We start from the raw sequence: 13123 nt of genomic DNA on the forward strand, positions 1-13123 counted from the left end.
GGAAATCCAGCACAAACACCAATGGGAGATGGCTGAAAAAAATCATTTAATTAAAGTGGTGAGTGTATTGTCTTCATGGTTTTAATAAAATTTGCCGTTTAAGAGGAAATCTCATCCAAGTGTGGCAAAAGTGGAATCAAGACAAAAGGTATAAAAGATAAAAATTACTATTTACAGATGCTCCCTGCTAACATATTTTGCCCCTACAGAGATGGTGGACATCAGAGAGAAGCTGCTTCATTTTCTGAACTTGTGAAAAGAGATTAAAGTCACATAAAACCAACACAATGACACCTTTTTTGATGAGATATTGATAATGACATATAAGGATATCTGTTTATGCAGACCCAACTCACTTAGCATGGAAGCCAATGTGAACAATGAGTTTTTGCTGATCTCTCCCTGTTATTTTCAGTCCTTACCTCTGATTTCAAAGCAAACGTCTCACGGAGTGTCTCCCCAGGTCTGATTCTAGCAACATTAAAAAGAACTGTGAACTGCATGTCATCTTTGGTGAGTGGATCTTCATCACATACTGCCAATTCTAAAATGTTCTGGTAGTAGTAGAAAATAAATAAGAACTCTTATTGAGCTGCTATTACACGGAAACAAAAAAAATGTTATAGACTTTTGCAGCTACTTGACTGGCACAGTAGTAAGAATAAAGAAATATGCGCTTTCCTTCAGGAATTTGCTAATGTGGAACATCATCAATAAACCCAGCCTTGGGAAACTTATCATGAAATAGAAAACAACTGTCTATAACAGAGAGCTCCCACTATCCTGAGACAGAAAAGATGTCAGTGCTCTGCACCACACTGATAACCTGCTCAAAGAACACACTCAGTTTCTTCATCCCCAAAGTTCTCTTAACTACACAGCTTAGAACGGGATTAAATTTGCTGTTTACACCTCAGCAACTCCTCTACCCTTTCCTTACAACCAGAAGGGGGAAAGATCATCTAAATTAACCATCAAAATTAGCCCAAATGAAGCATACTACAGCAGTGCTTATTTGTCTCAGGTGACAACAAAGGGAATCTGAACTAGCTTAGATGTCAGCATTTATATCACCGATGTCTATAACTAGCTGAGGGGAGCACTACTGCATACGTCTACTGTTTTGGGCGAATCAGTCGGTTGCAAATTCTGTTACACAAGCATTTGCTTAAGTTATTTAGCACACCTGATCAACAGAGTGTCAATTGAGGATCCCCAGCTATTCAAATTTTCTATTTTTCTTACTACCTCAACTTCTCTCTGGATCCTAAAGTAGAAAGTCTCGTTCCAGACAGGGTTGTCAGTATTCTTGATGGTTTTGGTCTGAAGCTTTCCATTTGAAGCAGGTGGCAGCCACAAGCGGACATAGCAGTCTGATGCAGTCACTGTAGCAGAGAAAAATTAAAAACCTGATGCCAACATTATAGATGAAAAGTAGGGCAAGGCCATGACTCTGTGGACTAATAAATATTAGTATTTTTTTAAAAAATAAGTAAAGAGACCACCAGTTGGAAGCAACCAAGGAAAACCATCTAATTCCTGGGTAACCACAAAGTGCAAATGTACACATGCACACACAAAGTACACTAAGAGCCATTTTTCCCATGTGAAGAGAAAGGCATATAAAGGACCCCACTGACCATTCATCAGGCATCTTCCCTACAATTCCAGTCTACAATGTTAAAAAAGTTCAACTGAAACTAGAGCTAGTTCCAAAAAAGGCTGTTAGGATGATTACAGGAAAGGAGAACGCATATTACAGAGAAGATCAGAGGAGACTGGCTTGCTCGGTCCAGCAACACAAACATGCGGAGGGGGTATGACGGCTGTCTAGAAGGGTTAGGTACTAGGGAAGAAGATCTGTTGCAGCTAAAGGCCAGTGTGGTCCCAAGAACATGAGGGCATGAGCAAGTTGGAGATCTTCATCTTACTTCCAGCCTACATCTACTCCTTATGGTTAGTGCAGTCAGTGCCTCGAGCAGCCGTCCTTTGGGAAGAGCCAGGGTGGGAAAGCACATTTACTTTGTGAAGCTTGACATCGGTGTGAAAGGAAATCTCCAGGGTGATGTCTTTCAGAGCTGGAGTCTGGACTTGACTGAAGATTTCCACTGCAGCCCGAGATGCCTAAATACTTCAGACTGGTATCAAGCAGTGAATAACATTGCCCCACAAAGTTTTCACAGGAAATTGGAAGTGTCCCTTCAATAGAGTAGATAGAAGAGATCATTGAAACTCAGAAATTCAGGCCTTGTCACACTACCACCTTTCTAGTGTCCACCTCTTGACCTTGCTACATGGCATTTGCCACAGGAGAACAGGAAGACGTCTGGCGAGCAGACAACAGGGGACTGGATCCCTCTGGTCTCCCTTGAATCAAGGCCTGGCCAAGGTTGTGCTTGGCCCTGCATGGCAGGACATGAATGGTCTCAGCTGTAACTCCCTGCAATGTGATGCTTTTTTTGGCTGAACATGTCATTTTTCATTAGAGGAATACACAGGCCAGATGTTCCAAGAGTGTGAGAAAAGGCAGTTCAAGTTCTCTGCCCTGACTGAAGAACCCACAGGAGACCCATGCAAAAATGGCAGCTGAAAGGCTGGTCCATAGTATACCTTGAGAAGGAGCTATAGGAGGCTGTGAGGGTGAGATAATGAGTTAAAGCAAGCTGAATACAAAAGTATATTAAAAAGTCTGTTTTGCCTGCATGTTCAGCATGTGCTTAAGGCTGAATCTGCAGAGGCCTTTCTGAACTAGAAACTATCAACATAATTTAACATGATTGGTCATCTGAGAACAGCAAATACACCAAATGATACTGTATTTTATAAGTCTTGAAATTCTCTCATTTACCTTTGATTATTGTATATAATTGATACATTTCAATAGAAGGTCCCTAAATACGCGGCCTGTGTGGCAAAATCCCAGTCCCTGGTATGATTATATATTGTGAGCATCCAAACCACACAACTCCAAGCAGATTTACAGATTGCAGTGTCTTCATAAGGTCTATCTTCCTTGTTGGCCCAGGAAATTAATACGGGAGTTCTGGTTTTTATCAGTTCCCTGAAATGATCGATCTAATGATACCTCAGCCATCTGATCTAATTATAGCCCTGGCATTAGTGTTTCTATTGCTGTGCTCTAGACACATTGTTTGTATACCTTCAGAACCTAAGAACATTGCTCACTGTGTAAACTCTGGAGGTGATTAAAAACACAATCAAACCACAACTCACACAGGTCTCTTGACTTGATGTTCTTAGCTTGTATGATTCTCACAGAAAGCATGTGTATGGGGCAAATGATCATCTGCAGAGAAAACAAATGCAATTAGTTTTATCAGCTCAGAATACAAAAACAACATGTATTTTTAACAGTAGAGGGGACAGTCTGTCCTTCTGTTTGAAGTGAGGGGACCACCCTGCAGTGGTTGTACTGCCAATCTGCCGAGGGTCCTGTGCTACAGGTAGGACAAAACTGAGCCTTCAGAAGGTGACACTAGGAACTTGCAGATTTCCTGCCTGGGTCCTGGCACAGCACTGACATTAGGCCAGGACATGGGAATCACCAAAGTTCTCTAAAAAATTCTGACTTTGTATCCCGACTAGGACTAAATTTCCATGGCACTTGTAGGTTGGCCAAGTTCACCAAAAGGCACCTAGACGAATGCAGCACTGACTTTGTGTGAACGGACCAAAGGCCGTCAGAGACCCTTCAGCTGAAGAAAAAGGTGTCCTGCTTTGGAATTGTAATATCACAGAATCCCACGTCATTATGTATCTTGAAAATTCCTAATGGGAATAGAACCACTTCCCTTCCAGAGTTGAGATTTATTTCCATCATAGACAAGCTATCATTGTAACACTTATTTCAAGTTACTTGTTCCTAACTCTACCAAAGAATTAAGCTTCCCAACCCAAGCTTGTCAGAAAACATTTGCCATTTTCAAGAGATGTTCTGATAAGCCTGGATGAACACACATATACAGATACGTGACAATGTTAATACTAAAAGCAGGAAAATATTTTCTTCTTTTTCCAAATTGGAACATTTACATTTCCTTTTAATTTGCTGTTGAGTGTTTTATCTATTTTTGGGTTTTGCATATTAGCACAGCTTGTCAGCAATAATAACCAATAATAACATACAGTCCTGTTACCACTAATAAATTAAAACAGGGCCACACCACGCTGGAAATGTTTCATTAGTTTGAATGGCAGCTTAAACCACATGCTGACTGAAACATCATATCTATTTGCCTAAATGAGAGTATCTCATAACACTGTAATGAAATAATCTGAAAATTTTATTTTGAAAGTTAGCACCACGATTAATTTTCCTGACACTGAAATTATTAACTTTGGAGATAAACAGAGCTGGGGGAGGATGAACTTCTCTATAGAAGGAGTCACTCACTACACTTAATCTGAAATTCTTTTAAAATGGGGTGGAGACATGGTATTAGAGATGAGAAGAACCTTCATTCAGTTTCATTCAGTTTTGTTTAGAGGCAAATTATGTTACATCAAATGGATACCATTTGAACTGTGAATTAGCATGTTCAAATAAAGGTGGTTTTTTTTAATTTTATGATGTCACTTTTAAAGTTACATCCTTTTAAAATTCAGATTAATATTCAAGAATCACCCTGAGCAGAGAAACCCTGTTGTTAAACCTACAAAATCACAGATTACTCTGTTTCTTGGCCTCTTAATAGTTGATTGAAACACTTTTTTTGTATACAAATGCAAGATACATTTGTTCTTGTGTGACAAGAACCATTTCTAGTCTATTTTTCTCCAATTTGAAACAGACATATTTAAAACATTCTGAGTTTAATGCATTATGAACATTACAAGTTCCAGTTGAGACACTTCCATATTATTCCACTTGCCCACTGAAAGAATTTGACTTTAATTTCTCTGTGCAAATAGTTATTTAACCTAGAAGTACCAACTGGAGCACTCAGTCAGCATTCCTAGTGGGTTTCATTAACATGAAATATTGGATTATGTAGGCAATTACAGACCTGACTGTTTTTAATTACTATGCTAATTCTGTGTTATTTTGTAATCAACTTCCCCCTTGCTCAACAGAAGCCCAAACCATTCTCAGAGTCTGCCTTCACTGGAGAAATGGATGTTGGTACGCAATTTGCTTTGAACCTTTTGTGATGAAAATTTCCTAATTGCTGATAAAAATGGTGTGTCTGCAGTCCATCATCAGAGTCCTCTCAGTTGTGATAGGTGTCATATTTTCATAATCTCCCACTAGAGCCAGAGAGCCTCACTCCTCCTCCCTCCCCTTTCAGCAGCAATCAGTTCCCTTCAACACGCCAACATCTGCCAGCCGATGGAAACATCATCACAGATTCCTTACTGATGGAAACACCTACACAGTCCCTTACTTCCAATTCGGTGCACCTTAGTCCTTGCCTTGTTGCAGGGTAAAGATAAACTGGTTCAGATGGGTAAATGTGGCCATAAATAAACCTGATGGACTGTGCAAATCCCTGGGCAAGCCAGAAGCCATCCCACTCTCTACAGTTACTCAAGCCTGTGATAAGCATTCAGAATTGGGCTAATTTTTTTTTTTTTCATTAGAGAAAGGCAGAGATAATTTTCTTCTAAAGTGGTCCAAGGCAGACTACTAGGGTCTGATTTCAGTGGTCTAAAATGATACCTTTGCCCAAAAGTGCTGCACTCCAGAATACCCTTCCAGAAAAAAAAAAAATGTTAGAGATCCCATTTGCTATTTTTCTAACATGAAAAGCAACATGTAATTTCATGATTAATACAAATTGATAAGCACAGACACCATATCCAGACAGCTCTTGACAGTCTTGCAGCTGTACCGGTCTTGCTCTTTCTAGTTCACTTCCTTGGAAGAAACTTAGTTTCCCACATGGAGACAAAACCCCTCTGTAAATATGTAGACTCAAAGACAGCTTTCCTAGAAGCGTATCTTTCTATTTTTGCTAGTGTCACACTGAGGGCAGTGACAGAGTGTAGAATTCAGCTACCTATGTGTGCTTGCATCATAGACAATAACACTTCAGACCAACAAGTAGTAGCCTCTCCGGAGGCCCAAAGAGTAGGCTAAAATACAAACAAACAAAAACAACCTAACGAAAAATAACAACAACGAAAAACAATAAAAACAAACTTATTTTTACTTGATAGGAGTTAGCACTAACTACATCGCTGAACTATCAAGGCAAGTTTTGTGGGAACCATTTCAGGTCTAAAAAACAGAAAAGTCAATAAACAGGAGATAAAACTAGCGTTGCAGAATTGCCACAGCTGTGTCAAATCTTAAAGTGAAAACACATCTGTTGCCACCATCTCACTGATTGGAATAACACACATTTGCGGGCCTACTGTCTGGCTTCCAGAGAATAGCCACATGCCAGCCAGCTTCAGGAGGACACATAATTCTGCTTTTTACAGGTGGTTAGCTACTTCAAGGTTTCTTCCCAAAAATACAACTTGGAGAATATGAAATCTTCTCAAAGCTCATCAATAATGAGGAGCCTACCGATACGGTCTTTGGATGGCAGTGAAAGAAGAAAAACCTACCAACAGTCTGAGTTTACTCCTTATTGTCCCTCCATGCTGCTTCTAGAACAAGATCTCATGGCCACTTTCACTGGAAAGTTACTCTTCTATGGCAGTAGTTTCTGCAGAGCCTGGCAATCTGGGAACCTTTTCCCATCACCACCTCCATTTATTTTCTTTTCTTTTTAAAAAAGTCCTTGTTTTTCACATGTTGGAAGGCTGATTGGAGCCTCAGTGTTTCACTCCCCCTGTACCAAAGCTAAGCAATTCTCTGAGCAGAGTTGTCATCATGGGATAACACCAAGTTATATGAAGTTTTATGTAAGGACTTTGCTCTCTGTCTTTTGCCATTTGGATGTAGCGGTAGGATTTATCACTCAGCTTTATCAATATCTTTCATATATTAATCTTTACTTCCTTTCATGGATTACTTTTCTGCAGTGATGTACTAGAAGCTGTAGAATATCTTATGTACAAGATCTCACATCAGATGCAATCATTTGGAGTATTCTTGCCACTTACTTTGTCTTAGATACTGAGTATTCGGTTCAACTACAACTTGGCAATTTATCAAATTAAGGTTAAGGGTATAAATTATAAGCTACAAATAAGGTTAATTATCAGCCTGGTCCTAAAGTGCCCTCTTCCACATAGATTCTTTAACACCTAATATAGGCTGAGTCTATTAGCCCCTCCATTTGTGATAACACTGCTAGCAATTTGTCCTTCCAACCAGCTGCCTATTTTCATTAAAATCAGAGGAGGCAAAGTTCTGGTAGGAAAAATGACCGACTGAAGAAATACACAAAACCAGGGGAGGGGACAGAAGTAGAAAGCATGACCATGAAAGCCTCGTTTTCCTTGGGAATGACAATTATCCAAAATCTTATCGTTGGAAGTTGAACAGTTAGTGAATAAACCTGATTTGCCTTACATTAATTTACTGTAATTTCATGTTATCGTTAATGGACTGTTTCAAGAGTCGTTGTGGATTTGGGAAGCATGCCCTGTTCATATTCTATCAGTCACCCCTTTACATGTATGAGTGGGTCCCTCAGGGCTTTGTATGGGCAGAATTTCCAAGTATTTTACCACAAAAAAATTATTCTGAAGTTCACAAAACAGAACTGCTAAAGAGTGATTATTCTTGCCTGAGCAGAAGAAAAGACTCTGTTATGAATATCAAAAGCATTCCCAGCAAGCTGTAACTTAATATTGTCCATCATTCTGTGCCAACTTGGTAGCTTTTCTAAACAGCAAAAAATTAGCTGGGAGGGTTTTAGTAGGTCTTCCTGGATAGTTCAAAGTATCTGCACTTTTCTAAACAATTTGCTTTTTTAATAGAAAAACAAAACAAAGCCCACTCTGTTCTGATTTCTGTATCTATCTGCCAATTTACACATACTGGAAAATGCATTTGCCTGACAGAATGGAAGAGCTACCTGCAGTATGGAATGAATCTCCTTCCTTGGGAAGAGAAGCTTTCTGGCCTGAAGCGATGCTCGTACTCTAAAGTTTTGGTAGTGTTGCCTATTAACCGGGAGTATGCCTATACTCGTGGAAGAACAGCTGTAGCATTAGGATGAAATGCAAGATCTTTTGCTGTAATTAAGATTTTCTAGATAATATTATACCTAAGCTATCTACTCATCTATCAGATCCAGAATTATCTTATTAGATACAACATTGATAATATTTATATCTAAGATAGATAGCTCTGGATCTAACAGGTTAGATACAAATTTTATCCAGAAATTACACCACATCTATAATTTATGTTATTTGCCCTGAGCATCCAGTGTTGAATATTTTTAATCTATGATTTCAGCTATTTGCTCAAGCTACTGATATTTTCCTGAGTCCTTAACTTCACCTGCAAATATTATCATAGCACAAGTACAGTAAGTATTTTTTATTCTTAATGATTAATGATTCTCTATAAACCATCATATGTAACATTGTTTCTCCCTATATTTTAAACCCTGGATGCCTGTATTTCTTTTATTTGCTGCAAAATTTGGCATAGGGCTTGATAAATACAGAACAGTGAGTTGTAAATAATTCACAACTTGCCTTTCAGACACCACGTACATTATTTTTTGAAGATATACATGAGAAGATAACTCTTGGCTAGTAATTCTGTTTATTTATACTAAAAACTCATTTAAAAGTTCTGAACGGAACGTGCTGTTACAAAACTCGAGTCCAGACATGAAATACTTCCTCTAGAATTGCAAACATTGTAAACATTACTTTAAAGATAGCTAAATCAGCCAAATAGCTCATTAGAACTCTTCCCTGCAGCTAATATAATATAAATTATGCTTTGTCGCTAGAAAAAGCTGTTGCTTTTTTCAGCTGGGGCAAGCAATGAACATGTGCAGTCCCAAGAAAAGCATGCAGCAGGGGTAAAGCGCTTTCATTTTACAGCAAGGTGAACTCATCCAGGCCGGCCCCCTCTTCCTTGCCGGCGCTCGCTCCAGCGTGCACACCTCACGACAAAAGAACAGGGACATATTTTCTCCGTGTTTTCGCTGAAGCTCACTTACGTATTAGTTCTTGTGCAGTAAAGGGGCAAATGGTAAATTTGCAAAATTTGAAACGACCCTGCCACATCACCTCAGCAGCAGACTTTCTCTCTGCAGATGCAAGTAGAGGGAGTTTGCTCACGAGAACTGGAGCGGGGAGGTCCCAACAGAAGGTGCTGGGTCACAGCGAACCACAGAGCTGCAATTGTCTTACCTTGGCTGGTGGGCTCCCCATGACGGACAAGATGGCGACAGCAACAGAAAACCCAATCTGAGTAACAGATCTGTCAGCTGACAAACACGCTCACGGCTTGCTGGGGCTGCTGAAATAACCTGAAGGACACATATAATTTATAAAGGCACTGAGCTCCACCCTCTGCCTCCTCTGAGTGGAGAAGAGGCTGCCCACGTCTGAGAGGGCAAGATCTGCAGTGTCAGAGGGAGAGGAGAACTGCAGTTACCACATCTTTGCCTGCCACTTTATTACCTCACACCATTTTTTTATTTCCCCCATATTGTCCTGGCAGGTTTTTGGGTGGATTCTGTTTGTCCAGAAGGTCTACCTTCACTCCCCATATCTTCCATCTATCTAGTCAGTAACTTTTGAGTTCTTCCACAAAGTACTCCAAGAAAAAAAATAGTCCGAGGAGTGGGATAGCCAAATCTCAGCTATTAAAGTTTCTGGTGGGAGACCAATCCACTTCTGAATGCTCTTTTCAACTTTTCCTACAACAGGGACTTGTTTTAATAAATCCTGGGCAATCTTTCTGCCAAGCAGTAAATCAAGCCTCCTTACTTTGAAATATCTACTGGATGATCACCTGGTCAATGCAGAGATACTGGTGAAATTGAAATAAATATTGGTAGGGAAAGGGAAAGCTGCATACCTTCTGGGCCTTCGCCCTCTACATATTTCTTATGAGAAGATTACATCTTGACATGTCCCAGCTTCCCGTCCTATTCCCCCATAAGTTTGCTGGTGACAGTGGTGGGTCCTAAGGCATCCTCTAAAGATAGCACAGGCACAGCCCCCTCCACCTCTCCCACGTCTACTGTGAACTGTTGACAGACAACCTGTGAGGTGCCTGTCAGAACACTGCTCCAGGCAATCTGTTCTGGCCATTCTTTAATCCACACTTGCAATTTCAGGTTGTAGGTCGTGCAGACTCTGATGTGGAAAAGGCCTGGAGGCCACCATAAGTTTGCAGTAAGATATGTCCTCAGTGGGGCCACTAATATCAGACAGGACTAAGCCTCAACAAACAACCAGCGGACACCTTACACTGGTGGAAAGGGAGAGTGTCAAGAGTTAATTTTCATTTAATAGTATTTATGAATTTGGTTATTGGCAAGAGAAGGAAAAAAATTAAATGTAACCACAATAATTGCCCATGAAAATAGGTTTACCTGAAATCTTTGACTTCAGCTTTTTTTCTGAAACTCAGATGCACTCTGTGGATCACTTTTAAGCCACTTTTTAAAACATTTTCAAAAAAAAAAAAAAAAAGTCACAAATTGAAAATTAGTTCTAGCCAGGTGATCCTGGATGTATGTAAGTGACAACCAACAGCTAAATTGACACTTCACGAAGACTCTGCTGTGGCTGGCAATGAAGATTACATCTTGACATGTCCCAGCTTCCCATCCTATTCCCCCATAAGCTTGCTGGTGACAGTGGTGGGTCCTGGTGAGGACTGGATGCAAGCTTACCAAGCAGCATGGTGAGAACTTAACTGCTTAGGTAGACTGTCATCTTCGAAATACTAAAAAGAAAGATATCTCAAATAAAGGTCTGGTTTAATTTGCTGCAAATAAACGTGCAGCAAATAGAAGGCCAGCTACAAAATTCCCAGAAAAATAAGCCAAACTCACCAGAAAGCAATCTGGGGTCCAGAACAATTAATCATGCAAGTCTTGTGCTCCTGCAGTAACACTGTTTTGACAGCCTCACTCAGGCATTTTTATAAGAGCAATCAAGACTACAGTGCAAGCATTTTTCTCCATGCTTCCTTGGACACAGGAGTCTGTAGCATCCCATTTCCAGAGATAAGAAAAAAGAAACAGAGAAAAAAGGAAAAAATCTCATATTCAGAGTGGACATTTTGACCTTTATATTTCTGTTGTAGCTTTGATCACAGGTTCTACTGCTGTAGTAAACTGAGAGACCAAAATAGTAGGATGACAAATTTACCTCCAAAAGAAAAGGCAAATGGAAAAACAGCCAGACGAAAATGAACTCCACTCAAAGAGGGGTATGTCTGCCTGGAAACAGAGCAACACACTAAAAACAGAACAGCTGCACCAGGGAGCCTCGAGAATTAATGGAGCAGGAAAGAAGAAAAAAAGATCGCAAAATGTCTTCAAATCAAGGTGCAAAAGTTATTTTGGAGAGCTGTGGAACTAATTTTTCCAATAGCGTCTCCAAGAAGTTAGTGTTTCCAATAAGTCAGAATGGCCAAAATACATAAAACATTTTGTGTTGCTTGTCAACAAGCACACTGACAAATACCACGTCCATTTCCTCCTGGACATGAGGGAGATAAGCTACGTGCTGTCGGGCCTTACTACAGACACAAAAAATGTACAGCATGGGGAAAGTAAGACAAAGAAAGTCAACTGCATAAAGAAGGACAAAACTAAAAGGCTAAATCTAAAGCGAAGAGGGCACAGCACAATGTATTAGTGAACCAACTAAATAGTAGACAGCAGCTTTAAGGGGGTACAGAAAGTCCTTCCCTTCCCCTCTTTAGAGGGAGGACAGTCATGCCAGGATAATACTAGTGGAGTTAGATTCAGAAAATATAATACTGTATCTGCAGTTTTGGTTTGTAAAAGGCTGTCCAGGAGACAAAGACAGGAGGGATTCTAGAAAGATTTTATGGGTTAATTAACCTGATCTCATTCCAACTTTATGACAGAATCTTATTTCTTTTCTGAATTAATATTAAGAAAGTACTTGGAAAAAAGCGGGGGGGAGAAAATAATTGTCTGTAGTCAAATTCAAACAAAAAAATTTCAAAATGTTCTCCAAAATTGGGAAAAGAAGTAGTTTTTTTCACTAGCTCATCCCCAAACTATTTTATTTTCATATTTGCACTACTTAACCACTATAAAAATTAATCCAAACAAACAAAAAAAAAAGAATTAAAATATATCTCAATTTTTCAATTCAACATTGCCTTGTGAAACTAGAGGCTATAAAGCAAAGCTTCAGAAATGCCAGATATGGGGATCCTTCAAAACTGAAACAGTTAATTCTGAAATAAAAGCTTTCTAACCTTTCAGTGTCCCCTGTCCTCACCCCAACCCCACCCCATTCTTTTTGAGCAAAACAACACAGCTAATTTGAAATTATTTTAGATCTTTGAATATTTTCCAAACAACCCTTTTCGACACACTTGATACTAATTAGAACAAAATCCCATGTTGTTTATCTGAGCAGCAGTCAGGTGGTAGCAGAACTTGTAAATGAACTGTCCTTCTGGCTATGAAGATCTAAACCTGTTTCAGAAAAGTAAAAGGTTGTATATCCTCTTACCTATCTCCTGTACCACTGCAGTCTTAAATAAAGATATCATACAGTAAAGCCAGTATGACCAGCTCTTTTTCCTGGCCAGATAAGAGAGCTATTAATTTCCTTAGACACTTTGCAGTTGTTGTTGTTAATATGGCAAGATAGTGATCTTTGCTGCTTCATGGGAGGAAGCTGCTTATTACTTACCTGGGGTATCTGAGGACTGGAGCGCTACCTTTCCAAAACACGTCACTGTAAAGCCACACACTGAAACCCACTGTGTTTATGTTTAGAATTTGTTCTTTTACTTTAAACCAAACGATTTCAGAGCATCCAGTTGAAATAATTAAGGTTTTTTGATGTCATTCCACTCAAGCCAGGTTCTCAGACCCTTATCTTCAGATCTTTTTCAAATAGTCTGATGCTGATGTCAGTATGAAATATCTTGAGTCAAGATTTCAGAAGTATTAGGTAAGTATTACACTTCACCACTTGGCTGACAGGAAGACTTGATTTATGGTTATGG

General features: G+C 39.5%; 1 protein-coding gene across 10 annotated transcripts in view; it reads right to left on the minus strand.

Moving 5' to 3' along the window:
• Nucleotides 1–13123, minus strand: part of LOC102098523 (cytosolic phospholipase A2 beta) — a 58320-nt gene that overhangs the window by 23880 nt on the left and 21317 nt on the right. For 3 of the 10 annotated variants that reach the window (XR_010472999.1, XR_010472998.1, XM_065064579.1), the window contains exons 1-5: nucleotides 9298–9422; nucleotides 3235–3307; nucleotides 2023–2199; nucleotides 1249–1385; nucleotides 423–554 (exon numbers count right to left, since the gene is read on the minus strand). Coding sequence is in view for 1 of the 10 variants with exons in the window: in XM_065064579.1 (XP_064920651.1) it covers nucleotides 423–554; nucleotides 1249–1385; nucleotides 2023–2199; nucleotides 3235–3307; nucleotides 9298–9318 (540 nt within the window). In the remaining 9 variants the exon portion in view is untranslated. Of the gene's footprint in view, nucleotides 1–422; nucleotides 555–1248; nucleotides 1386–1931; nucleotides 2200–3234; nucleotides 3308–9297; nucleotides 9423–13123 lie in introns of those variants that run through there. The other 7 variants (XR_010473000.1, XR_010473003.1, XR_010473005.1 and 4 more) reach the window with 7 other exon arrangements.

Source organism: Columba livia, chromosome 5 (assembly GCF_036013475.1).
Source record: "Columba livia isolate bColLiv1 breed racing homer chromosome 5, bColLiv1.pat.W.v2, whole genome shotgun sequence".
In the NCBI taxonomy this organism is placed as follows: domain Eukaryota; kingdom Metazoa; phylum Chordata; class Aves; order Columbiformes; family Columbidae; genus Columba; species Columba livia.